This window comes from Pleurodeles waltl, chromosome 1_1 (genome assembly GCF_031143425.1).
Source record: "Pleurodeles waltl isolate 20211129_DDA chromosome 1_1, aPleWal1.hap1.20221129, whole genome shotgun sequence".
Taxonomy (NCBI): Eukaryota; Metazoa; Chordata; class Amphibia; order Caudata; family Salamandridae; genus Pleurodeles; species Pleurodeles waltl.
In genome coordinates, this window is record NC_090436.1 from 227,625,895 (window position 1) to 227,653,338 (window position 27,444).

Consider the following 27,444-nt stretch of genomic DNA (forward strand, 5'->3'; position numbering starts at 1 on the left):
GTGAAATATGCTGTGCCTCTGCCATCGGTGATTGTTTTCAAGATGGTTCAGGCCTCCTCCGAGATCATAGTGAGCACATGCACAACCAAGTCCCTCATAGTGTGACTATATCAGCAAAAGAGGCATGGTGTGTTTACTGACCATATTGCAAGGCTGGGGAAAGAGAAAATCCTCTTCCTGAAGATATCCAGCCTCATGGATATCCTATCTGGTGGAATGGTAGCAAACGCACCATGATTCAACTTTGGGGGCTCATACCTGCGCCAACAGGCTCTAGGTGAAGAAAGCTGGGTCCCCGGGAGTGGTACGGTCAAGACGTGCAATATTCCTGTGCAAGGGGTGGGATCGTGCATGGCTTCTCCCAGACCCTGATCAGGACATAAGAGAGGGCTTCGTTGAAGGGCAGTAGGGGTTCTGTGTGGGATACACTCAGCTGAAGTACCTCTGTTAAAACACTAGTCCTGGCTTCCACAGAGGGTAGCTGGAGGTGGAGGCCCTCAGCCACCCTCCTCACCAGTATAGTAAAGGATGCTTACACTAAGAGGAGAGACCAGGCTGTGTTTGGTGAGGTATCCAGGTCACTGACATCAGCCATCTCCTCATACAAGTTGTCTTTCAATTGAGCCAAAGGGTCCTTCATGGGGATTAGGGTAGTCTTAAGCATCCACAGAGCCACCCCAGTCAAAATCTCTGGAGCGCCAGTCAAAGGCCCACAGATGATCTATGGGGTCTGGTCAGCACCAGTGTTGGCATCAAGTAAGTCGGGAATGTGGCCTCAGTGCCTCACAAGGCATTGGCGATGCCAGTAATGGTGCCACAGGGCTGAACCTCAACAAAGGTTATGGATCTGGAATTGGTTCTGATCCTGGAACAGATCCAGAGAGCCCGACTGGTCCCGAGAGTAAACCCACCAGCAGAAATCCAGTCAGATCGCCTCTCAGAATTGTGAAAGCCTGAAGGCCCTCCAAAGGGGTCAGAGTACCCAAATAGGAACTCCCTTTAGTTGGGAAGGGGTCACTCAGGCTCCAGGAAATTCAGGGACGAGCAGAGCGGACTGAGGCTCAATCTCTGCAGATGGAGTGCAGGTGTGGGGCCTCAACTTCATTCCAGCACCTCGTCCCAGGATTTGGACCAGCATGGCAGAGTTCAAGAGCACCTCAACTTTTTATGTTTCTTGAACTTGCACGTTGACAACTTGGACCATGACAACGACCGTCGGGAACGACTGAGAGCATGACCGGGAGTCCTAGAGCAGTGCAGAGTCTTCTGATGTCGGGAGAGTAGCTATGCTTACTGCTCCTGAATCACCTTTGGATTCATGGAGCTGCAGTCCAGACAGTTCCTCAAGTCATGGTATGGCTCCAGGCACCACAGACAAACCAGATGGAGGTCAGTCACAGACATTAAATTGTGACTGGCTCTGCAGGGTTTAAAAATTCACTGGTTTCTTAGGGTACATCCAGAAGGCAAAAAGCTCAAAAGAGTCCACAACATTTAAAAAAAAGTGGTAAAAAATTGATAGAGGTTGTACGTCTGTTTTCACACTGTTGGCACTGAAAGAAAGGTACTGATGTCAGTATACTGGGTTGGCACCTATAGAGGCACTACCCATGTCACACCCGGTGATGACAACCCCTATGATGCTGATGCAGAGCCCTTCGATGCCTCCTAAAGGCACACAGAGGTGCTGCTCAATATTTGCCAGATCCAGTCTGATGCCTGGAGGATATTCTAAAATAAGTAATCAGAGGCTAAAAGTCTCTATCAGATACATTTTTGTAGTGACGATTTTTCTAATTCTGTTAATTGCAACTTTTGTTCGTTTTTCAAAGTTATTGATGAATTGGTTTATTCTCGAAGAAATTCTGGTCAGAGTTTTAAGTTAATATTGAGGGTGATTGTAATGCCAAGATTCGTTCTATTAACTTGGCCTCAAAACCTTTCAACCTATGATATTCTGATCATTCTTACATTCAATCCACTGATCCTTGTGGTTTAACTTATTGTAACTACCTTAAAATGTGAGATCTGCTTAATGTCCACAAACCCGTAAAGAAGGGATGACAAGTTAATTCCCATGTTTACTGGGTGGAGCAGCTCTTCTGTTATCGATTATATTTTTGGTTCAAGGAGTTTGGGTAAGTTCATACTCAAAAGAGAGGTTCAAGTGAATTGTTATATCAATCACAATCCTCCTGCTGTTGATCTTGAAATACCAGTGGCTATGGTACAATTCTTGCCTAGTGTTAAATCACGTGTGTCAAGCAACAATAAAGATCTAAGGTTTGCTTGGAGGTTCCCAGGTCCTTGTAAATTTCGAATTTTAGAAAAGGTAACATGGTTCATTTTGACTCATGTTTATCCAAAGTGGGAAGCCATGTAGAAATTCTTCTTTATAGACATGGATGACTGCATTAAAGAATCACTGCTCAAACCTGCCAGGAGCAACATTTGTGATACTCCCAAATAGTTTGATTCTGCTTGTTCTCTGCATAAAAGAGGACTTTGTAGGGCTCTATCTATTAATCCTAAAGAGAAGATTGTCCTTTGCTGAGCTAATTATAGTCTAGCCTTTAGCCTCTAGCCTTTAACAACAGGACAACTTAAATTAAAACCAAGACTTAGAATGCTGCATGCAGGCTAATAGACCACAGATTATTCTGGAATGTGGTTAACTCAAATATGTCTACTAAAGCATGGAGGCAAATATTATTGCTAACTAGTGGCTATCTCATTTCAAAAACATCTATTGTAATAACAGTTTAGCAACTTTGCTGGCAGTATTCTCTTCCTGATTTTTCACTTGACATTTAATTTGAATATTCAGAAGTTGTTTTTGCTTTACAGACTAGCCCTTCTGGGCTGCGTTGCTTACAGTTCCTGAACTCTGACAGAAAAACAGGCTCCCCCATCCATTGTCTTTTTCACCATTGCCCCAGTGTTTAAAATGGTTAATCAGCTTAATCCTCACTGTTAAAAAACAATTTCCTTGATTGATATGATAGTCAAGGTGGTTGTTAGAATTCTGTTAAATATAATTCTGCACTGGCCTGCGTTGCTTATAGTTCCTGAACCCTGCCTGAAAAACAGGCTCCCCCATACATTGTCTTTTTCACCATTGCCCCAGTGTTTAAAATGGGTAATCAGCTTAATCCTCACTGTTAAAAACCAATTTCCTTGATTGATGTGATAGTCAAGGTGGTTGTTATAATTCTGTTGAATATAATTCTGCACTGGGCTCACAATTGTAATTTTTTTGTGGGAAGCTCAGTACAAATTGCAGTATTAGTTTATCGCGATGACACTGGGCCAGATGTATGAAAAAGTTTTGCACTCGCAAACGGTGCGAATCAGTCAATTCGGCCGTTTGCAAGTGCAAAACAGTGGTTTGCAATGCATGAAAGGCATTCGCAGACCACAAATAAGAAATCGCTAAAATTGCGATTTCTTGCGTTGTGACCTGGAAATTGCGAGTCGCAATTTGCGATCCGCAAATTCCAGGTCGCAAGGCAATGCTGCAAAAAATCGCAAATTGCAAAATACCATGGACTGCAACCAGGTGGTAACCTGGTGCAAAATTTAAAAATGCATTTAAAATGCATTTTTACATTGAACATGTAAAGCACACATGCCCTTATGGCATGTGTGTACTTTACATGTCCCCCAAAACATTTTTGGGGTGCAGCAGAGGGGGCCATAGGCCCCCAGCACCCTGGGGATTTGCATTTAATTTCCAAAATTGCGATTTCTAGTTCAGAAATCGCTATTTTGGAAATGCAAACAGTTCGCAGCTATGGGCCAACAGGCCCATAGCTGCGAATGGGGCCGGTATCGCAATTTGCGATTCGGTAATAGCATTTGCGATTTTTAAGAAATCGCTATTACCGAATCGCAAATGTGATACATGGCACTTTGCGAGTCGGTACTAGCGATTTCTTAAAAATCACTATTACCGAATCGCAAAGGGCCGTGATGAAATATCTGGCCCACTGTCTTTTACACACAGTTGTCTTATGAATTTGGTTTATGCTTTAGTTTTGTTTAGGGGTGATTTGGATCTCAAGACTAACTTCTCGAAATTCCATGTTATGACCTGTGGACCTAAGTTACAGAACTCTGGCAGTAAAACAGTTAAGGGGCAAGTAATCTCTAAAGTTTATGGGCTCAGTGTTGGGCCATCAAACACAAACATTTCTCAGTTAGAAGCGTTGTTGTTTAATTTTGCTACTAATCTAGGAAGTAAACCTATCCCCTCCACAACTAAAGATATATAAAATGCAGAGTGATCCAAGGCTACTGCATGGAACTGGGCTTTGGGTTTATACACCATTGAGTAACCTACAAATTGAGGAGAATCGTTTTGGCCATTATCTCTTTTCTCCCCTCTCTAGTGTACCATTATTGTTGCCATGCAGAACTATGGTTAGCTTATAAAGAAGATGTCAGTAAGTTAGCTCCATTGTTGTTATGGGCCACGGCCTGGATCAACCCTAAAGCAACTTTGAATTAAAATAAATAAAGACAATTGTCTAAAGTGGTCCAATGGCTTACAAATTTCATGGCTATTGTAAACAGAGGCATTAGGAACAGTGTTTTTTTTCAATCCTACTCTCGTTCAGAATTTGAGCAAAACTTGAATTAAGAACTCTTCTGAGGAAAGCAGATGCACTCTGAGAGGCACAGTTGAACTTACTAACCCCTTGGTAAGAAAGAATGTAAATGTTCAAATTACCTGAGGTATGGAACCATACCTTTATATTGTTACACAACTCTGCAAGAGGGATCTTCCTACAAGATTTAGTTCAGTTAAATTTGATGGCATTTGGCTGCTCAACTGAGTCAGTATAGTAGTGATTAAATATGTATTTACTAATGTGAGGAATTCTCCTCTTAGACAATATTGCACTTTATTTTCATTTACAAATTTTCTTGATCGTTTACATTTAGATATTTAGTACCCAGCTGCAAAAATCTAAGTTTAACAGAAGTAGAGCTGCAGTGTGTTTTGTATTGATGTTTTTGTCTCTGGGTTTGTTTTTAAAATTGGCTGTTAGGTAGTGTAAATCTATTTTTCTAATTAACGTCTATCATTCGCTAGCATTTTTGAAAGTTCTATTACATGTGTTAGAGTTATGTATATTTATACATTTATAATTATAACTCTGTAATCAAAGTTGTTGATTGATATGCTATTCTGGAAATCTGACCTTTTAAAACAATTTGAAGACTGAAAGCCACTGTCAGAGTATTAAGAACGGGAGAATTAGAAGAATTTTAACTACTTCAAAGTTTATCAAATAAGAGTTCTCACTCTGCATTGAAAGCCAGAAAATGGCAAGCATGCTTTCTTACAAAAAAGGACAAAGACACACAATGGTCACAATCATACATGTGGTAAGTCCATACACAAAGCGAATATGAATCACATTGCAGTACTTCATGAAACCATAAACACTCATGATTCTCACCTCTTTGTCTAACATCGATTGACAGAGCAGACTGAGATTTGCCTAATGGATTGACAGCACTTAATGTAAAATTATATCGATTTTCATTTTCTATGATTTTAAATTCACAGTTAAACCTCTTGCTGTTTACGGGAGGTGCACCACATTCAATGGCAGTTCCGGAAACCCTAAGAAATAAAACAATAATCTTGTAATTTGACTTCTTTTTACTTAACTAAAACATGTTTATATTCAAGCACATACTGAAGTTTTTACTCGCCATAGATGTTATATATATCATATATTGCTACAAATTATTTATTCATTTGAAATGATTGATACAGAACCAAACATTTTGCCTTTTGGTTACATTGCAGCATTTCTGCAGTGACAAATGTGCCCTAGGTTAAAGAGAAAACAGATGTAAGGTAGAATTTATATCTTGCATAGTCTGGTGAGGAACAGGGAAATATAGCTGTTGCAGAGAAATACCTTGTTTAGGAAGGAAACATTTGATTGCTGAGAGGTTAATGGAAGAGGTAAAGAAGTTAGGGGCAATAGTTGATACATGTGGCAATGAAGGTAGTGCTTAGTTTGTTAAAATAATTACACAAATAAAATAATGGTGGTCATTACGATCTTGGCGGTGTGGTCCACCATGCCGATAGTGGTGGGAAAAACTGCCAGTCGGCATGGCAGGCCACACTGCCACAAACACCACCATGAGGGCCGCCATCGGCAGCCCTCACTCACCGCCAGGCTGCCTCCACCAGGCACCCTGGTGGTGGTCGGAATCATTATCCGACAGGGCAGCAGTGCTGCCCCTCGGATAATGATCCCTAATCCTCCAGCCTTTCCCTGGCGGGTAAACACTCCAGGAAAAGTCTGGCAGAGGGGGTGCCCCTGCATTGCCCATGCACTTGGCATGGGCAGTGCAGGGGCACCCGTGCAGTGCCCCATTGCGCAGGTCAATGCCCGATTTTCAGGCAGTGATCTGCGAGATGGGTGCAGCTGCAGCCGCCACACAAAGGCATTGGCGGCGGCTCCATGTGTAGCTGCCATCAATGTCCCGGCCAGGCATTCGTCTGGGCTGGCGGGCGGAAACAATGTTTCTGCCCGCCGGCCCAGAGGAATGTTCCTAATACAGCCGGCGGGGATCCGCGGACGCTGGCGGTCAGTGTTTTGACCGCCAGCATGAACCCGGCGGTTTCAACTGCTGTGTTCATTATGAGGGCCAATAAGTCTAAGTCCCAAAGATTTTCTTATGAACCCATTGATGCCGAGGGTCAGGGTTACAACATGCGACGTTTGGCAGTCTTGAATTTACCTCACGACTCTTTCTTCTATTACCCTACACTTCATATCACTTTCCTTTTCATCCCTGCTTTCTCCCTTGGCCACTCTTATCATGTCTTCCTCTTCCTCCTCTTTTCTCTATTTGTTGCCCTTCTTTCTTTTGCTTTAGATCAAAGTGATCATAAATAAGTCTTGGTCCTTAACAAATAGTGTTGATGACCACCACCTGCAAAAACCAGCACAAATTAAGCTAATTTTCATTTGTTTACTTATTGTTTAATTCATTAAAATTAATAAAACAGCATTTTTAAGAATTAAGATAAACCTATGATATAAGATGAGAACAATGTGAAGCCAGGCTTTTTATACAAAACCTCGACTGAAGATTAACCACAGCTTCATAAAAGTATTTAGGTTAAGATATACCTCTTCCAACGAGAACAGTTTTAAAAAATATAATCCATAATTACCACTAACTGTGCAACTGCAAAACAATTAGTGATTTTTAAACAAAATGGAATTGCTTCTATGCAGGTTCTAATCTTTGCAATCTTAAATTCATGTTACAGACATTATCTCAAAGTGAACAAAGGCACAATATATTTTACAAAGTTTCTTCCTGGAATCCACAATTTTATAATTTGCCAATGTGCTTTTCAACAGATTACTTATGCAGTCTAAACTGCCACACTGGGATTTGCTAAAAAGAAAACTTAACTGTAAAAATGTAGAGCTTGTCAAATTAGCCTACCTTATTCTCCCTTTGAGTCTAACAAATTTTTTGAAAAAGTGCTCTAAATGTTGTAGTATTGGGCAATCTTAATTTGAGCCTCATCCACTCATCTGTCTATCCTCCCTGTGAACACTTCAGCTCCATGAGCATGTGCAGCTATTAGTCGTGAATTCATCACAGTTAGGATAGGGCCCAGTAAATTGGAGAGGATGTTTCCATGAATATGTCTTAAACCATCATTTATGGCACTTTAATCTCGAGTGCAGAAATTTGTATTCTAGCACTCCCACGCTTACTAAAACAAGTTTCTGCATAACTGTTTGAATGAACCCTTTCCATTTCCACCCCCTTGAACCAGCATTTCCAGCATCACTAATGCACTTTCTAAGCATTGCTATTTTAGTTTTGGTGATGTATGCTGTCGTCTTATTTCTGATAATATAAATGTTTATTTCATTCAATACTCTTAGATGCCAAATCGAGACATAACCAGAGACCACAGAGTCATCAGCATATCACAATGATAGCAGAAAGCAGGACCAACACAATAGCAGGGAACTAGGGTCTAATTTACTCAGGAACCACACTTTGCCAGGCAAAGCTCTAAGAAGTTCAGGTGAAAAGGAAACAAACATGGCCAGGTAGTGAACTTGTTACTTCAGCTTCGAATAGGATAGGTGAAGGTGAGATATTTTATTGTAGGCACATCAGTGTGGAGATGAAAGTGCTGTGTGTTATATGTTAACCTGGGGTGGTTCGTCCAAGAGAGCATTGAGGCTCCACCCCTTTACTTTTTGCCTCAGAATTGTTTCTAATTTCCCATATTATTATTTTTTTAAGTGTTAAAAATAAAGGTGAAAGGGAAGCTCTTAAAAGCACTCACCCTCAATCTCACTCAGGTGGACCTCTGATGCTGCACATACACAGCTATCAGCAGACAGTTTCCTTCAGTCACCATTTGCTGGGCTTACGAGGTCGCAGCCCCGAAGCCTGTGAGGTTACTGGTTCGGCAAAAACATTGCCCCTGGCCTCAACTTCAACCCCCTGATGGCATGGGAGAAAAGTTTGCTCTCAAGCGCTTCAGGCTGAAGCCCTGCAGCACCAGTGCTCCATATCAGTCAGGGACTGGGGTCACGCCACCCTTTCACAACCCGTCAAAGGCCACCCTGCCCTTCCACAACTTGTCACAAGGTGGGGTCAGCAAGCTAATCTGACACCACCTTTCCCAGTGATGGTTAGTGGAAAAGTGTGTTTAGAGGCTGCAGGAGGCAAAATGGACATTGTAGTTTGTGTAGTTTATGAAAAATGTGGATGACACTGCTGGTTCCAGTGCTCAGTTTCCATGCTATCTTTAGTGCCTGTCAGTTTGTGGAAGGGGACAGCACTGAGAAGCAGTGTTCTTCCTACAGAGGGAGTCCAGCAAGAGCGTGAGCGCAGAGCAGGAGAAAATGTAAAGTGCAGCAGGTGTTGCAACTGCTGCAAAACTCATAGCTACAAAACTCAGAACAGCACATGCATGCATTTTGAAAAGCATCTGTATCAACAAAGTACCCGTTTCCAGTGCTGACTGAGTCTCTTCTGTGACTGTGGTGCAGCAGAGAAAGTAAGTAAAATAATCTCACCAGAAACAGAAAGTTCTTTTGTGCAGAAATGCTATAGGTAAACATTTCTTACAGAATGCCAAGCCACAAGGTGATGCAATCCATACCTGTACTTCTTGTTGTGCTGACCACATTACAGTTCTTTCGTTGCAAGCAACTAACAGACTTTTAAAAAGGTAACAGTTGCAAGAACACAGATTTGTTGGGAGTCATTTTTCACTTTGGAAATGTATAAAAACATATTTATTTAACTTAAAATTGTGCTATAGTTTAATACATTATGGCTGCCTAATCCCAGTCCCTCATTCTCTTCACAGGTCTTGGGCTCTGTTCTGCTTTTCTGACAGACAACTATGTTCTCATTTCTAGGCTTTTAACGCACTCGTGTAACTTCTGAGATTAGAGTACATATGATCTAGTACATTTCTGAAAAGCAACCTTACATGTTACAGTCTGAGGTGGCTCTGGCCTTTTGGGTAAGATGGCTGGGTTTTGAGGCCTACACTTCAAATGGTAGCAGCCAACTTCAAATGGCAGTAACTATAGTGTGTGTTTCCTCTGTGTCATATTTTAGGAGTCTTTTGCCACGTGTCTCTTCAGAGGCAACAGGATAAGACATATCACACAAAGTGCAGAATTAAGTTCCTACTAGCCTGATTTTAAAACAGGTGCTTCTTCTAATATGTGCTTTCATCCTGTTTATTGCAAAGAGTGTGGTACGGATGCACCCATCATATGCATCATAGAAAGCACATTTAGTCCGTAGGCTTCTTCATTTCTTTTTACTAAAACTAATGATTTTCATATGTTCCATTATTATCAGACCAGACCTATTCACTCAAAAACAGCATGTCTCCCTGCAAAGCATAGCCCTTCTGTTCACAAAGACTGCAATCTGCACATGCATCTTTTGATTCAGCCCTCCGAAAAACCAGCCTGTGATCACTCATCAATGGAAAATTAGTGGTTTCATTTCACTTTCAAACTTCACCAGCTGCCCCTAATTTTTACTGTTCACTGAGCCACTCTCTCTGCTTGTTTGAAATTCTTGAATGCCCCACGCCTTGCTGCACACACTTGTGAAGTAGCAGCATCCAAAGACAGCATGTACAATTTTTCTAATCAGCCCTGGAACAAGGTAAGTACAAAGCTGGTGTTAGAGAGCAGATTAATCAGTACAATTTTGAAGTTTTAACCTACTAATTAAAAGAATGAAGTGTGTATTAAAAATCTGTTTTGAAATTAATGTGTTTTGAAAATGTGCAGGGTGTAAAGTGGCAAAGATGGCGGACACCATAAACAGTGTATGTTTAATAATGAATAACAATGATTAAATGTAGACATTTTTTATAATATACTAATCCATATTAACATAAATACTAATATCCATGAAGTAAATGATTATTTGATATCAAATGTGAATTACATGCTTTGTTAAATGAGGGCCTACATGAAAAGGCCTAAAGCTAATGCTACATTTTAAAAGCTTGTGCAATGGTTTCTATCTCAGCAATTTCTAGGAGCTTGATGCTCAATGTTCATTGTTCACATAATGCTGACCTCACATAACATTTCAAATGTTTAGTGAATAGATTTTCAATATCCTGTGTAGCTCGTACACTGTGGAAAAGTTATGTTGTTATGTTGTAACATTTGTTTGTCTTCCTGGGACGAGATAATGTGTACCAAGGAACAATAGTCTTCAGTGCTCATGTATAACCTGCAACAACCGTATTCTACTGCGGAAACTGGTGACTGCAGTGAGAGAAGATGAGTCAATCATGAATGCAAAAAAATGAAGAAAATATACTTCTGAAACGTGGAGAAAAGTTAATTGGTTTTGACCTACACCACCCCGTAGTCTGACCAATTGAATCTTAGCTAGTTGCTTTCTAGGACTTTAATATAGCAACGTTTTAGGTGAGGTAAGAGAGATTCCATTTCACTTTAGTGCTGTTTAGATGTCTTAGCTTTTGTCTATGAATCTGTCAGTTCAGATGTATTAAGGCCAAATATTACTGAACTGTTCCCTATTTTGCCATTGCCCAATGAAGAAGACCAAAAAATGCTCGACTGATGAAGACATCGCTGCTTGCTGATCCATTTAGGAGAGGTATAACCAAATGTGCATTTCTCTTTCTTGCAGATTTTTATGCTTTCTCTTTATAGAAACCCAATCACTATTTTTGGTTAGGGCCATGCTCAGATGTTTTCCAAATTCATTTTTGTCTTCTTTTCCTTTTCCTTTCTTTTGCATGAAGCCCAAACATGCTTATCGAAATAGAGTAAAAGTTAAGGATGCCACAATCTAAATGTGACTGTTTAATATAGATTGATTGTGAACAAATTAATCTGCAATAACTAAATGTATTCTGTCTCTCTCAATTATTTGTTATTGTTGTTGTTCTGCCTGGTGGATCTTGAATGTTTCATGATGAATATTTTTCTAGGCTAAGATTCTTTTGAATGTTTGGTCAGCCTGTGCTATTCTTGTACTTTTATCATTTGTCTTTGCATTTGATTTACGTGATCTTAGCATTGTTGATCTAAAGGGCAATAAATGTTTGACCTTTATTAAACTGGTGTGGTGATTCATGGCCACACAGGTCATGGTGCATGTAAATTACTGACTTCAATATTCAAAGTGATGTTTATTGATTAGATCCTATTGATGGTATCTCACTCCTATCCGAGTCCAAAGATTTGTGTCGACTTCTAAGTGTAATTGATGGTTACCCTGTACGTGTTTACCTTATAAATGAATTATCAAAAGAAATATAAGGCTGGACACACCCAGATCGGTGAGAGAGGTATAAAACAGTTGTAACAGGGGAGAGCAAAGGCAAAGTGTATCGAAGTATCTAGGGTCTATCAATGGATAGGTAAATGGGAGAAACCGAGCTCATATGTGAAGTAGTGGTATGCACCCAGAAGAGAGCTGCAAAGTGACCATGATGTCATGCGTGTCACCTTCACCAGTCCTGTCTATTTAGCAATCAGCACCTCAAATACTGTGATTTGGAAGCTCCTATAGGGGGGCAAAAGAAAACTACAAGACCCATAATGCAAAAAGATCTTAGCTAAGAAGCCAGAATTGGATAAATGTGTCAATCAAATATCAATGGTCAAGTTGGCAGCTATTGAGAATGGTGTGAGTAGAAATGTGTAAATGCAGTGAAGAATAAGAAAGAAAGGTGCACTGGAAAGGTGAAGGACAGGATGAAATGAAAATGGACTAAAGAGAACACTCGTAGTCAGAGGAGCCTTGGAACGGCGGGGAAAGATGGACAGTAAAATCAAAACAATTGTTGTACCCTACCTAGTATACTGTTAAAATTGACAGTGAGGTCCCACCCAATGTTAATCCCCCGACCCGTCAGATGTTTACTGGAACATAGTTTGGACCTGATATCCATCGCTTTACTAAATGGTGCTCATCAACAATTAAAATGGGCAGTGCAAGAAAATGGCACAAACTGTACCAGTGATGAATATTATCAAGAGAGGCTTTGCCGCCTAATAGTTAGGATGCACAGAGCCATCATCTATCTGTGTTTCTGTATTAGCATATTTCAACATGTAACCTTCATGCTAAGTAATGTGCTCTAAGACGTTGTAGGAAGCTGGGTTCAGGTTGCAGTATCCCCCCACTTTTTGCCTGTTTTTTTTTTTAATGCAACTTTGACTGAAGTGCACTGGGTCGCTGCTAACCAGGGCCCCAGTGCCGGTGTTCCTTCCCCAAAACACAACACCTGGTCACTTGATACCCAAGTGACCAGGCACTTTAGCACCTCCTGGAGTCCCTAGTAAATGGTACCACTCGTACCTAGGGCTTGGGTACCCAACTTGTGCCACTCTAAGGAACCCCACACCAACCTTATGCAGACTGCCACTGCAGGCTGCGTGCACAGTGCTCCCAAAAAGTGAAAACAAGACATGGCACACACTCTGTATGCCATGTCTCCTCAAACAATGCCTGCAATATTTGGAAGTCACCCCTACAGCAGGCCTTACAGCCCTAAGGCAGGGTGTATTATATTACATGTTCGGACATCTCCACAAGAGCCCCTACTATGTCTTTTTAGATTCTTAGACATTTTAGCATGCAGTGAAGCCATTGTAAATATATGTGCTAGACACCGATCAATATGAGTTCCCCAGCTACATGATAGCTTTACTGAAAATAGGGACGTTTTGTATCAAACATCTCATATTAATAATCCTTTGCTGATTCCTGTGATGGATGTGTTACTACATGCACCAAGAGGGCACCTTAAAACTTACCTACTGCTGGTGAGCTCACTGACCAGTTCTGGCCAGCCTGCCACCAACAGAGTGAGTCTTTGCTCTCTGGAGATCAGAAATGAAAGACTGTCCAGGCTGGGGTATTGAACTCCCCTCCCCAGAAGATGACCTGCATTCCAAGCAGGGAGCTTCAAAGAAGCCCAACACCTTTGGTATGTAGATCTGTCCTTTCTCAGAGGAAGATGCCAACCCCTGTGCCCCAGGGCCCATCTAGCATCTAGACAGGTTGGAAAATAGCTATGCAGGAGGAGTGTCACATTTCCAGACATGGAACACCCCTAAGGTGATCAGCCTGAAGTGGACAGGACTTAGGAAATTCCATCATGTTGCATGTGGTGGAATTTAGGAACTCTGGACAGTTAATGGACAGGGTGTGGCTCACTCCCCACAGGAAGTAGTCATCTAGGGGGTGTAGTGAACCCAAGGGTAAGTATCCCATTGACTACTACCCTTCACTCCCCTTAACGCCTCCTAAATTGAGTATTTAGGGGACCCCATGATACCAGAACCTCAGATCTTCGCTGGACACAAAAGAAGGAGTGGGCAAGAAGCTTGCTGAACCCAAGGACCGAGGAGTACGACTGACTTGGCTTCAACCCAGCCGGCCTGCCTGCTGCACCTGACCCGTGAAGAGCAACTGACCTGCCCTGCTGCCTCCAAGAAACCTGGATAGCTGCCAGTGCTTTGCAAAGCACCAAGAAGAACTCCCTTGGAGTAGAGGAGCTGTTCCCCTGCATCCGCAGGCACCCAAGCAAGAACTGAGAGGACCGGGACGCTGGACATCACCACTGCACCCGAGCCGCCTAGCCCGAGCTGAAGTGGACCAACGGTGTCAGGGTGGTCCCACGCCCTCCAGAAATGAAGCCCACCATGAGTTCACTCACTTTGGTCTTCGAGGTGGCGTGGTCTACTATACAGTGAGGCTACAAATAATTGACAGAGTTGGCAATGTCCATGGTGAACAGCAGAGAAAAAAGGCAATAGCAGAGGCAGGATTCTCAGAGGACGAGACCTATAGGCGTTGCCAGTGCTTGTTAGGTCTTGGAACAACCCCTGTGTGATTCAGAGCAATGAAAAAAAATGTAATTTGGCAAAAAAAATCCTATCACATAAAGAAAGTAATTGCACCCATTTGTTAGTGAAAATGTATTTGGAAGCAGGTAGTGTCTGTTATCACAATAAAAGGAGAAAACATATGTTGTCATATTACACATTTATTTCAAAGGGAAAATGGGCTTCCTTGAGGTGTGCTTAGCATACTAAAAGCATAGCTACAGAATGCAAGAGGTTCAAAAAGATTGGCAGGGAAGAAGAATAAATATAAGTAGTGCCTCAATCACAGTGTGATCAGTGGAAGGACCGCAATGAAGCTGAAGCCATCAGCATTTGGTCAATGCTCCGGCAGGGAGAAAAGGAAGTGAAGCCAGCAAATGCTGGCCAATTAGAAAGCAGCAAATAAGAGAAACCATGAAGTCAATGAAGGTTAAGCAATGGAGGGACTGCAAGCCCCTTGTTATACAATATTTTTCGCAAGAAAGAGCATATGCATGTATATACACGCTGTTGCAGGTGAGACCTAACACTCACAGAGCACTGTGGTGTCCACGGAAACTGGAACAGAGTCGGAGCCCAAAGTTTTTGGATGAGCATGTAAATAGCAGGAAGTACATTTGAACATACCATTTAAGTGTACTTTGCACATTTGGCCAGTTAACAGCATTCCCAACAGGTTCCAAATTAGGAAGACAGATTAAGATACCAGAGCACAATAGCTCAAAACAAGAAGCCCTAAGAGGTACTATGTAGACTCCTGTAGGCTCTGCAGTGTGGTGGAGATCCATCAGTGTGGGAACCTCTCACAAAGTTGTGCAGGATGCTAATGATTCTGGATGGCACCATTGGTCTAGGCAATGCAAGCAAATGGCACAAGCACCGCCACTGATGAATATTATGAAGAGAGGCTTTGCTGCCTCATGGTGTGGATGCATGTTCACCATTCCTTAGTACTACAGGAGTTCAAGTTTTAAAACGCACTAACTTCTAAATGTATTTATGTAGACTAGAAAGACTAACAAACTGGCAACCATAATGTTTCTTATACTAATTTTGCCAACTAACCATAAAATGTAAAGAACAGTATAAATAAGATTAGTAAGTTGTATAACAATTCTAAAATCACTTCAAACAATCACTGCCATACCTTTCGTACAAGAAATACTTTGTTTCACGGCGGTCTGAATACAATCCTGTTGGTCTCCCGACATTCCAACTGCATATGATTACATCATACAAGCGAGTTTCACAGCTTAAGTTTTGTGGGACATCAGGAGGGTCTGCAAGGAAAAACAATAAACATCATCATGGAGGTGTATCTATGCAGCACATTCTTTACAAGTACAATTTATTTGCTGTACACAAGTTTGTTTTTATAACAATAGGCCACCTCAAGGGTGCAGAATGAGTTGGAGAACCTTGTGACAGGATGCACTGCTGTTTCCCAGTTCTAACGTTAATAGTTTTTGGGCAAGTGGTCATATAATTGTTCCCTACTGCTGCTTTGCTTTGTGGGCTCCGGTGGACATCTCAAGGGAGATCCAAGGTGACTGCCAGACGAGCTTCACTGGAGGTGGACAGTGTCAGGAATAAATAAAGCACCTGTCCACTGTTCAGAAGAGGGTTTAATCCGTATTAGAACACTGGAATGTTGGCAGCTCCATTGAAAACAATGGAGTGCTCCGGGCTTTTACTGGCCGGTAAAAGCCCGCAGCACCAACATTCCAATCTTCTTTGTTCACAGCAGCAGCTGTGAATGAAGCCTCACAGAGCCTGATGGGATTGTAATCCCCTCCGGTTCCGTGAAGCCTTTGTTTTATTTAGGAGAACATTCTGCCCTCTAATGGCAGAATGTTCTAATAGCCTTAGGTAGCGGGCTCTACCGGCTATTAAAGGCCCTCTCCCTTGTTAAAAGCCCTCGTCGTGCTTTGAGGCCGTCCGTCACCCTCAAGCATCAGATCCTCAGAAGCATGCTTGGTTAACAGGAGTAACTGAAGACAATTTTACAGAGCACTACTTTGTTAAACAATCCTTCTCCAGAAACAGAAGGGAAACAAGTTAGATGGTCCAGATTACTCTGTAAGTGTGTGCTGACTACTCTGGAGATGAAAGCGTACATTTGGATGTCAGGTGTTGAACAATTGAAGGGGATGGTGATACAGGAGAATTATCATCTGGTTTCTCTGATGTCCTGTATTGTGGGATGACTGGAATACCTAACAGAGCTCTTCCCCATGCTACTTACTCTGACTGGTTAAGTGAAGTTGATGTGCAAGGTAGTAGATTGCAAGGGATATAGCTAAGAGCATGCTGTGTGGTCTACTGTGACTCTTTATTGCTAGGCTGGTGTATGAAAAGGGGTATCTGGGACAGATTGTATATCTACTTCATACATTTAGTTCCCAAGACACAATTCAACTGAGTTAAGCCACATTTAGTGACAACATAAAAATGACAACTAGTAACCAGTACATCTGATACTGGTCTCTAAAAATGATGCAGGTATTATTAAAGCTATAGAGAGAATTACATTTTAAGTTCTAAGGTCACTCTTTACACTGTCGAAGTTAGCTTCTATCGTACCTTCTACATTCAAACAACATATGTTTCTGTGTTGTTCAGTAACTGCGCTAAGCTCTTGCTTGGGAGCTTTGGTGGTTTAGGCATTGGTTGCTGCTACATTATGTCAGCATACTCCAGTGGCTGGCAGCAGCAGATAGGACAAAGCCTGACCTGCACATCTGCTGCTTCTCCTTTGCTATATATGCTCTGCTCCCAGTAGGTAGCAGAAGTCAGGTGGAGAAATATGTGCTGCGTTTGTCCAGTGCTATTCAGGCGTCAAAGCAGCACAAAAGATGAGAAAGGCCAGAGAGTTTCCTAAGGTGTATCGAGCAGAGGTAGTAGGGGTATGTGACAGTGGGCCGCAGTCAGTGTTCAGACCTCTCCTCTGTACCTCCCCTTACCTCCTAGTCTGCACACCATGAGATTTATGGTAAATGATACATGCGCAATAAATGTGACTAATCCTACAGCGACCCTCGCTCACTCACTCACTCTGGACGGGACTATGTCCACAAGAATGTCATTCTACTTCAAACGACCACTGAGTGAGCAAGCAAAATCCGACTACAACTTAGTTCTTCAATGGAACTGCTCTTATCAGATACTCTCATGGGGAAGGGGGGGATGTGGTTGCGGGCTGCAGCCATGGTTATAAGACGTGGTTGCCACAAATATAGCACAAATACTGGCTCATACTCTGAACCCTGCTTCATGTAACAGGAGCAGGAGAAGAAGAAGCAGACGATTAGGGGATATGGGCATAAAACTAAGTTAAAAAGTGAAGAAAGCCACTCACAACGCTCAACTGAATATCGATCGGTGGTATCCTGGAAACTGGAGGTTTCACTCCCTTTGAATTGCTTGTATAGTTTGGCTCCAAACCTGGGTATTACCCAAGCAATGAAAAACAAAAGTGCATTTAATTACACAGGTTTCATGGAAGTAGCTTTGAGCATACAACTGTCCAAGAGGTGTTGATGTTTTTGTGCAGATTTTGTAACATGTTTTATCTCCCCTTGCATGTAAACCCCTTTATTTATTATCTTATTTCATGTATTTTTAAAGCACATAGGCTACCCTGCGGCTAGAGTATTATGGCCCTATCAGCTAGATACTGAGAGCTTGGTCCCATGAAAAAAAATACCTAAGAAATAGAAGAGGAAAAGAGATGAGTTTTCAGCTGTTTCCTGAAAATAAGCCAAATTAGACATTGCTCACAAGGCTAGAGTAAGAGAATTCCAAGTCTTGGTCAAGAGTACTGGAAATAACCTTCCTCCTAAACGTACTTGGTGAAGACGATGAACAGTTACAGGAGTGGCACTGACTGAGTTCAATGGTCTTCTTGTGGTATGGTGCAAGACCAGCTTACATAACTACAGCAGACGTGGTCTATAAAGAGCCATAAGACAGACACAAAACTTTGGTTAGGCGTATTTTTAGATTAAGCAGCCAATTAACAGGTCAGATGAGAGGATGTAACAGTTCTCTTGTTTAGCCTAAGAATAGAATGCACAGCTGCATTGTGTTTGCCCTGGAGTCCACCTATAGGGTGTGTAGGCTAAGATAAAGAGAATTACAGTTTTCCTGAGGCTGGAGGGAAAAAGATGGATCTTTGTCTTAATAATGCATACCATAAAGAATCAAATACTTGAAAGCTTGTAAATTTATGCTGTGGAACGGAGTTGTTAATCGAACATTAACCCCAAATTGTGCACGGTTGTTGCAGGGGATGGAGCAGAGCTCAGAAGTCCACCAATTATGAGTCCACAGAGATTGACTTCTGAAAGACTAACAATTCAGTCTTGCCATATCTAGCTGTTATGAATTTGAGTTCATCTAGTTCATAAGCACACACATGCAATCTTTGAAATGCCCTTGAAGCCAGTAAAAGTTACTTTTCCAGCGCAGAATGAGGTATCGCCTCCATACAAGTAGAAGTTGAGGCCATAGGACTGGCGCCACATAAATAGTGGACAGGATGGCATTGTGTTCAGTGGCAACCGGCATGGAATATGTTTAAAATCCTATTGAACAAGGAAGTGATTAAGACTGCTTGAAAGGAGGCTAGCAATTTCCATGCAATCTTGAATGCAGATGGCTGCGAAGTGAGTCCTAAGTATGGCAAGGGGTACGGTATTGAACGTTGCTCATAGGTACATTAAGGTCACGGCAGCCTGACCTACTTTATCTTGGATCATCCGAATATCACTGACAGAGAAGACTAGTACAATTTCCATGCTAAAATATGAGCAAAATCCGAATTGAACAATATCGAAGTCACTGGAATATGATGAATACTCCGATAGCTGGAGACTTATTAGATTTTATGACAAGACCGGAGGCTCTATTATGCATTCTTTTCTTACTTTATTCTCAATAGCAGCAGTCAAGAACTACAGCTCCCAAAAGGACTAGCAACAGGCTAGCCAATGGGAGAAAACAGAATCCGAATCCAATGTTAGACCAATAAGGGAGACTCTCCAAACCATAGAGACTACCCTTGACTGCAAGCAGCTGTCTTTTCTTGCTGCTCGCAGTCAAGATAAGTACTCTTTCATGGTTTTCCTTTATTCACTGTGAAAATGTATGTTGTTTAACTTTGTACATTAACTTTTATTTCTTTAATAATTCATTTGTCTAATTACTCGGTTTTGCTGCACGTTTAACTTATTCTGGCCCTTCCCTTCCCGTTTACTGTGTTCTTAGGTGGCGCGCGGCTCAACCACTGCGCGTTCTATTTGGCCGCCTTTTCTCGTCCCTGTCAGCGTGCTGTGTTTCCTCGCGCGTCTGACCTCCAGGACGGTTTCGTGGACTGTGCACCGCTTTGGAAGCCATTTTCCTTTCTCAGAACCACTTCTTGGGTGCCCTCCATAGTTCGGGAGGCCCGACTCGTCGCGCTGCTCTTTCCGTCTGGCAGCGAAGGTCTGAGGGGTGAGGCTTGTCCTTCGACCGGCATCAGAGTGCGGCCCCGCCCTCGGGGAGTGGTCTTTCCTCTCTGGAGAGCGTGTTGCTCATTCAGTTAACCCCTGCCTGCCCAGGTTTTTTATATACACTCCAATTCCTACATATTTACAGTTTTTCCTTCGTTTTGGCAATAATTCTTGATAATGGAGCCTGACAGTTCCCCCATAATGCCCGATATTAATGAGGATGAGGAAACCTTTAAACAGGATTTAAATATGTTTATTCAAACATCGGTAAAACATGCTCTACAAGCATTTATGGACAAAATGTCAAAAAACATTGAAAATACTGTAAAGTCCATGGTGTCCAATTCTCTGGCCCATTCTGCGGGGGAAGGCAGAAAACGCAAATTAACTGTGACTAAACCGGGTAAAGGCGCACAATTGGAAGGTGAGCCTGCCTCACAACAGACTGAGGACTTGATTCCTCCCAGGCCTCCTAAGAAGGAGGGGAATGTTACTAAAAAACTTTCATCTCATATAAAATGCAAATTTAAATCAAAACATACTACCGCACCGAAAAAGATAGTTATCTCAAAAATATTGGACACAGATGATGATGACATGGACGATTTATCGAATCTGATAATCCTGATGATTTTATTCCTCCATCCTCTCCTCCTCCTAAACGTTCCAAACTCTCTTCTAATGATCCCGCTCACAGTATTGTCGATTCAGAGGGTGTCCCGATGTTTGATTCATCCCTGATCCAACACCCTAATTCCACTGAGTGGCTTCGTATGGATCACGTGGGCGATTACATAGCTTCTCGTTTGCGTCTTCCTTTAGACAAGCAAACACGATCGAAGTTAAAATCTGAATGTCCTAGACCTACGTTGGATTCCAACATCACAGCCACTCTGACTATTGACCAGTCGCTTATAACTTTTCTCATAAAATTCTGCAAGGATCCCCGTAAAGAGGTGGACAAGGCCTGGACGACGTGCCAGGATTAACTTCTGGACGTAGTGGGACCACTCGCTAGAATTTTCGATTTAGCTGAATCAGCCAGGTTGGAAGATTCTCTGATCAATCCTTCGGATCTTTCTCTTTGGACCCAAACAGCCTTCTGCTTCATGGGAAATGCCAATTCGGCAAACATTCATGAGAGACGTAAGGGTCTCCTTCTTAAGATGGACCCTAAGCTAGCTAACCTTGCCACTTTGGATCCCGGCATTCAGGCCGATGGCAAACTTTTCGGCGATTCTTTCATCAAAGACCTCAGCCGTTTTGTTTCCACTTTCTCTTCTTTGGACAAAGCCCAACAGTCTTTAAAAAAGGTCTTTAACCAGCGGGTTTTTGCCAGGGCCGGTAGAGGCAGGAGCCGCTTTACCGGCCGCACATTTCGGAACCAAGGCTCAAGAGGCTATTCCAACTCCTTCACTACCTACAACCAAGAATTTAAACCCCAGTTTTACCCACAAAGATCAAGGGGCTTCCGCAACCGTGGTCACTGCTACTCCAGGTCTTCCAGTACTCAAGGTAAGCCAACTTTCTGGCCTTTCTGTGGGAGGCCGGTTACGTTTCTTCCTACCAAAGTGGAGGTCGATTTCTTCAGACCCATGGGTTCTAAGCACAGTTCAGGGTTACTATATCGAACTCCTCTCTCCTCCTTTCCCATCCCATCTTCCTCCTTCCTCAAGATTTTCTCTCTCAAAGTCCTCTCTCATTTCTTCAGAAATGAAGTCACTTTTAGACAAAAACGCGATTCAACCTTGCGTCCCAGATTCTTCCGGTTTCATCAGTTCCCTTTTTCTCGTCCACAAAAAGAACAAGAAACTAAGACCGGTTATCAATCTAAAATCTTTTAACCAGTTTGTTGTCTACCGACATTTCAAGATGGAAACCATTATCCATCTCAGGGATATTCTCCTTCAATACGATTGGTTGGTCAGATTGGATATGCAGGATGCTTATCTTACCATTCCTATTCATCCTTCTCACAGAAATTTTTTACAATTCCAATGAAAGTCAAAAACGTATCAGTTTTCCTTCCTTCCTTTTGGCCTATCTTTGGCACCCTGGTGCTTCACGAAGCTGTTGAAACCCGTCGTGGCCTATCTTCGATCTCTGGGCATCAGACTTATAATTTACCTCAACGACATTCTTCTCATGCATCAGAATGTATCTTCCCTTCTGGCTCATCCACATACAGCAACTTCACTCCTGTCAGAACTAGGTTTTCTTATAAATCACGAGAAATCCATGATTGTTCCTTCCCAACAAATAGAGTTTCTAGGTTTTCAAATAGACTCTGTTTTGGCCACTCTTCTCCTCCCTTCTTCCAAGATGGCCGCAATCAAAAGAGAACTGACTCTAACACTGCAAAAAGACCTAATTTCCCTCAGGTCTCTCGCAAGGGTCGTAGGTCTTCTCTCCTCTTCAATCCAGGCCATCTTCCCAGGACCACTGCATTATCACGCACTACAACGTCTCAAAATCCTTCATCTTCGACGAGGTTTGGCCTTTTCCGACCTCGTGTCTCTAGACGAGGAGTCTCGAATGGAAATTCAGTGGTGGATATCCCATGCCTGTAACGGCAGATCCATCTTCCCCTCTGTGCCCGATCTTGTGTTAGAATCAGATGCAAGTCGCACGGGCTGGGGCGCCCGATGTGGTTCGATATCGACTGGCGGTATATGGTCCACAGAGTAGTTAAAATTGTACATAAATTGTTTAGAGCTTCTTGCAGGCTCCTTTGTGATCAAAAGTTTTACAAAAAACAGAGTGCGATGCTCCATTCTGTTCCGTATGGACAACATATCCGTGGTAAGATACATCAACCATCTTGGAGGTACCAGGTCCAGGCCCCTCGCCCTTCTGGCCAAGAGCCTTCGGGAGTTCTGTCTGTCCCACAAATTTTCCCTTCTAGCCGAGTATCTCCCAGGGTCCTTGAATTCCACTGCAGACTGGCATTCCCGCTATCTCACAGATTCCAGCGACTGGAAACTGCACCAGTCAGTTTTCCTTCAACTCGTAAGAAAATGGGGTCCTTTTCACATAGATCTTTTCGCATCGAGACTCAATGCTCAACTTCCTCTTTTCTTCAGTTGGCGTCCCGATCCTCTGGCCATTGCTACGGACGCTTTTCTCCAAGATTGGTCCCGTGCGCTCAATTATGCCTTTCCTCCCTTCATCTTAATCAACAGAGTCCTGAACCAAGTCAGGAGTCAGAAAGCTTCTCTCATCCTGGTAGTTCCCTTTTGGCAATCCCAGGTTTGGTTTCCTCCTCTACTCGAGTTAGCAGTAGATTTCCCAATTCTGCTTCCAGTGTTTCCGTCTCTTCCCCTAGACCCTTTGGGTTCTCCCCACAACCTAATTCTCGACAATTCTTTGACCCTCTAAGCTTGGAAGATCTCCGTCTTCCCCAGCAGACCTTCCCTATTTCGTCAGAAGTTCGGAATTCATTAGCAATGCATGGGCACCCGGTACAAGACGAGCTTACAGATCAGCTTGGTCTATTTGGTCAGGCTGGTGTATGGGAAAATGTGCCAATCCCTTTTCAACAGATCTGAATCTAATTATTAATTTTTTAGCTGCTCAAGCTGGTACAGGTAAATCTTATCGAACTATAAACCTTTACAGATCTGCTATATCTATGAACCATTCGAACATTGACGGCAGGCCAATCGGAGAACATCCTTAAAATTGTCGACTTTTGAAAGGTGTCAAACTTTCGAGACCTCCGACTGTCAAGTATTCCCATGTTTGGGATGTTTCGTTAGTTTAAACATTTCTTCTTTCTTGGCCAGACAATCCAAGTCTTTCTCTTAAAATGCTTTCTGCTAAGTTAACTATGTTGTTACGTTTAATTTCTATTAAACGAGTATCAGATGTCAAATCTCTAGACGTTTCCGCCTGGCAATTCTTGCCTTCGGGTGTTCTATTTCATATTTCAAAACATACCAAAACCAATCTACATTCTGTCTTCTACCCTTTCTTTCCTGACAAACCAAAGCTGTGTGTGGGTCTCTGTTTAAAGGAGTATGAACAAAGAACCTGTAACCTGAGAACGTCCTCCGCGAATCAACTTTTGATTTCCTTTCGTAAACCCCACAAACCGGTTTCTTCTGCCACTTTGGCCCGCTGGGTTAAGTGGGTAATGTCCCTTGCGGGGATAGATATTTCTGTTTTTGGAGCCCATTCCTCTAGGGGAGCAATGGCATCCAAGGCTTTCTCCCTGGGGTCCAGTTTGGAGGACATTCTCAGGTCGGCAGATTGGTCTAGTGACAATGTTTTTAAAACCTTTTATTGTAAACCTGTTAGAACTGCATCTTCGTTAGTTGTTGACAAGCTTTAAACTTGCATAATAGAGCCTCCGATCTTGTCATAAAATGTAGATTTTCCTAGTAATTTATGACGGAAGGTCTTCATTTTATTAAAGACACAGAGGCGAATATTATCCCACCACAGTTTCTATTAACAAGTATTTTCTTTTTCCCCCCCAGCGACTCCAGCATTACCTTCGGCTTCGGAATAGTGCCAGTGGCTCCATCTCCTCCATTTTCAAACGAAATCCTCTGGATTCTTCTCACCAAACTCCTCAGGATCTCCATCCTTCATCAACGGCTTCATGGTTTATTGCCTGTGTTCAGGACTTCTGCTCCGCTTCCCTCGCTCTAACAATTGTTGGACTTATTTACCCTTTGTTTTATGACTCTGTTTGATATGCTCGCTCAAGAAAAGAGGGCTGCTTGCAGTCAAGGGTAGTCTCTATGGTTTGGAGGGTCTCCCTTATTGGTCTAACATTGGATTCTGTTTTCTCCCATTGGCTAGCCTGTTACTAGTCCTTTTGGGAGCTGTAGTTCTTGACTGCTGCTATTGAGAATAAAGTAAGAAAAGAATGCATAATATTCACCTCTGTGTCTTTAATAAAATTAAAACTTTCCGTCATAAATTACTAGGAAAATCTACATTTCCACTATTTTAGCAGGAAAGTTACAATGGGAAATGAGCTTGCACCTGTCCACGATGTTTGGGTCAGCTGTAAGTTTGCCCGTGAGTGGGGTGATAAGACGTAAAAGAAAGACTCATCCTTCAAAGCCGTAAAGGCAGAAGAGGCCAGATCTTGACATCTTTCGTTGGGCAGGGATATAAAGAGAGCTAGAGGAAATCTCAATGATTTTAGAGGTAATCATACCTTCTAATAATACAGGTGAAAACTCTACTAGAGGGGAGACTGAGAAAGACTTTCTTGGCCACACACGGGAACTGGAGGTCACTGTAGAGACCTCATTAAAAGTACTACCAATTCCTTTGATTTTATTATGAAAAAAAAAAATCACAACTCCAAGTTACATTCATGAGAAGGCACTACAGTAGAGGGACATGGTGGTGAATGAGCAAGGCTAAAAACAAAACAAAAATCTCTCCATGAGCGTTTATATTATGCATTTCAGAGGCGTAAGCAAATTTGGCCTCGGGGGGAAATTATGACCCCCATGACTGTAAATGATACCTGCAGTTCAGAGTAATTACAAACAGCTGATATTAAGTCAAACATTTCTCATCACTCTTGTGATTTTCCCAACTTCCCTTGATCAGCTGAAGCAAGGTTTCCAAATAGCAAAAGGAGATTGAAGCCAGACCGTAAGTGAACTGACTGTAAAGAACACCTTGTGAATGAGATAATGCTGCATGACTGCAAAACGTTTCTGTAGTTACATATATAGAATGTTTATATTATTCCAAGGACTAAGTCCACACTCCCATCTTTTTAGAAACAACAGAGTTCACAGTTTTAGTGAATATTAAAGCTTTAAATCCTAAATGAAAAACAAAACTAAATTGTTTGTCTGAAAAAGATGACTGAATGAGGAGGCTAGCGTAGAGCAATAGTTCTAAATTACTTCTGGGTACTTCCAGGATGATCTTTTTAGTGTAGTGAACAGAATGTTTGTTGACTGTTCTTTCCAAGTACTATTTACTCTGAAAAGTAATGCAAATGAGCTGAACTCATTCAATAAATATTACATTATTTGGGTCAGTGAATGAGGACTCATAAATGAAAAGACAGTATTTCAGATCCTAGCCCACACTGCTCAGAGCAGAACAGGTTTGGTATTGAATGGAAGGGGAATTTTCTGGTTTGTTTCAAGGAAGGTGACTTAAGATTTAATAGATCACTACTAAAGCATTCAACTCACTGCAATGTATTTCATATCTCAAGGATTTTCTTAAAACCCTAACGTTGAAACTCTTAATGGTGGCTGTTAAACCTGGCATCTTTTGGTGTGTTTCCCCTGACTTTTTGCCTTCTGACCTCCTGTTTTTATGGTATGCCCGACTCTGTTTTTGATGGTTTATTGTCTCTGCACACTTTACCCCTGCTGATCAGTGCTAAAGTGCAGGTGTTCCCTATGTTAATTGTATTGGTGATTGGTTTATACACGAATGGCATATCTGATTTACTCAAAAGTCCACAGTAAAGTGCACTAAGCGTGCCCAGGACCTGTAAATCAAATGCTACTAGTGGGCCTGCAGCACTGATTGTGCCACCCGCATGAGTAGCAATGTGAACATGTCTCAGACTTGCCACTGCAGTGTCTGTGTGTGGAGTTTTAGACTGCCAATTTGACCTGGCAAGTGTCCCAAACCTTCCTTTTTACTACATGTAAGTCAACCCTATGGTAGGCCCTAATTAGCCCCTTGGGCAGGATGCAGTGTATGTTAAAGATAGGGCATGTACTGATGTGTTTTTTATATTCTGATAGTGAAGTACTGCCAAATTCGGTTTTCACTGTTGCAAGGCCTATCTCTCTCATAGGTTAACATGGGGACTGCCTTTAAATATCTTTTAAGTGCAGTTTCCCATTGGGAGCAGATAGACAATGGAGTTTGGGGTCTCTGAACTCACAATTTAAAAATAAATCCTTTGGTAAAGTTGGATTTTAGATTGTCATTTTGAAAATGCCACTTTTAGAAACTGGGCATTTTGTTACTTAAACCATTCTGTGCTTCTGCCTGCTTGTGTAGTCCACATCTGGGTCAGATTGACAGTTAGGCTGTTGTGAATTCCCTCTAGACAGTGACACAAAGGGAGCTGGAGTGTAGCCTGCATTTCCTGATGAGTCTCTTGGGCTAGAGTGGGGAGGGAGGAGCTGACACTTACACCTAAAAGGCCTGTCCTCACAAAATGCAGTCTCCAACCCCCTGGTATGTGTCTGGGGCCAGGCCTGGGCAAGGCAAGATCTCGTCAACAACAGAGACTTTCCTTTGAAGTTTGCCTCTTCAAAGGTGGAAAGGGGTATAAGTAGTGGACAGAAAACCCCAGACTTTTAGAACACATCTGGATCAAGAGGAACCTCTGCAAAGGAGAAGAGCTGAAGAGATGGAGGAGGAGTACTTCCCCTTTGCTGTGTGTGCTTTGCTGAGTTGGCCTGCAGTTGCTGCTTCTGCCTTAAAGAGAACAAAGACTGGACCTTGCTGTGTATCCTGCTTGTAAAGTTTTGCCAAGGGCTTGAAGGACAGCTTGCCTCCTGTTG

At 42.3% G+C, this 27,444-nt stretch overlaps 1 protein-coding gene across 12 annotated transcripts in view; it reads right to left on the reverse strand.

Annotated features, from left to right (window-relative positions):
• Window positions 1-27,444, reverse strand: part of LIFR (LIF receptor subunit alpha) — a 478,307-nt gene that overhangs the window by 120,698 nt on the left and 330,165 nt on the right. For all 12 annotated transcript variants that reach the window (XM_069221314.1, XM_069221272.1, XM_069221277.1 and 9 more), the window contains 2 exons: window positions 15,583-15,715; window positions 5,469-5,635 (listed from right to left, as the gene is read on the reverse strand). In XM_069221314.1, the coding sequence (XP_069077415.1) occupies window positions 5,469-5,635; window positions 15,583-15,715 (300 nt within the window). The remainder of the gene's footprint in view (window positions 1-5,468; window positions 5,636-15,582; window positions 15,716-27,444) is intronic.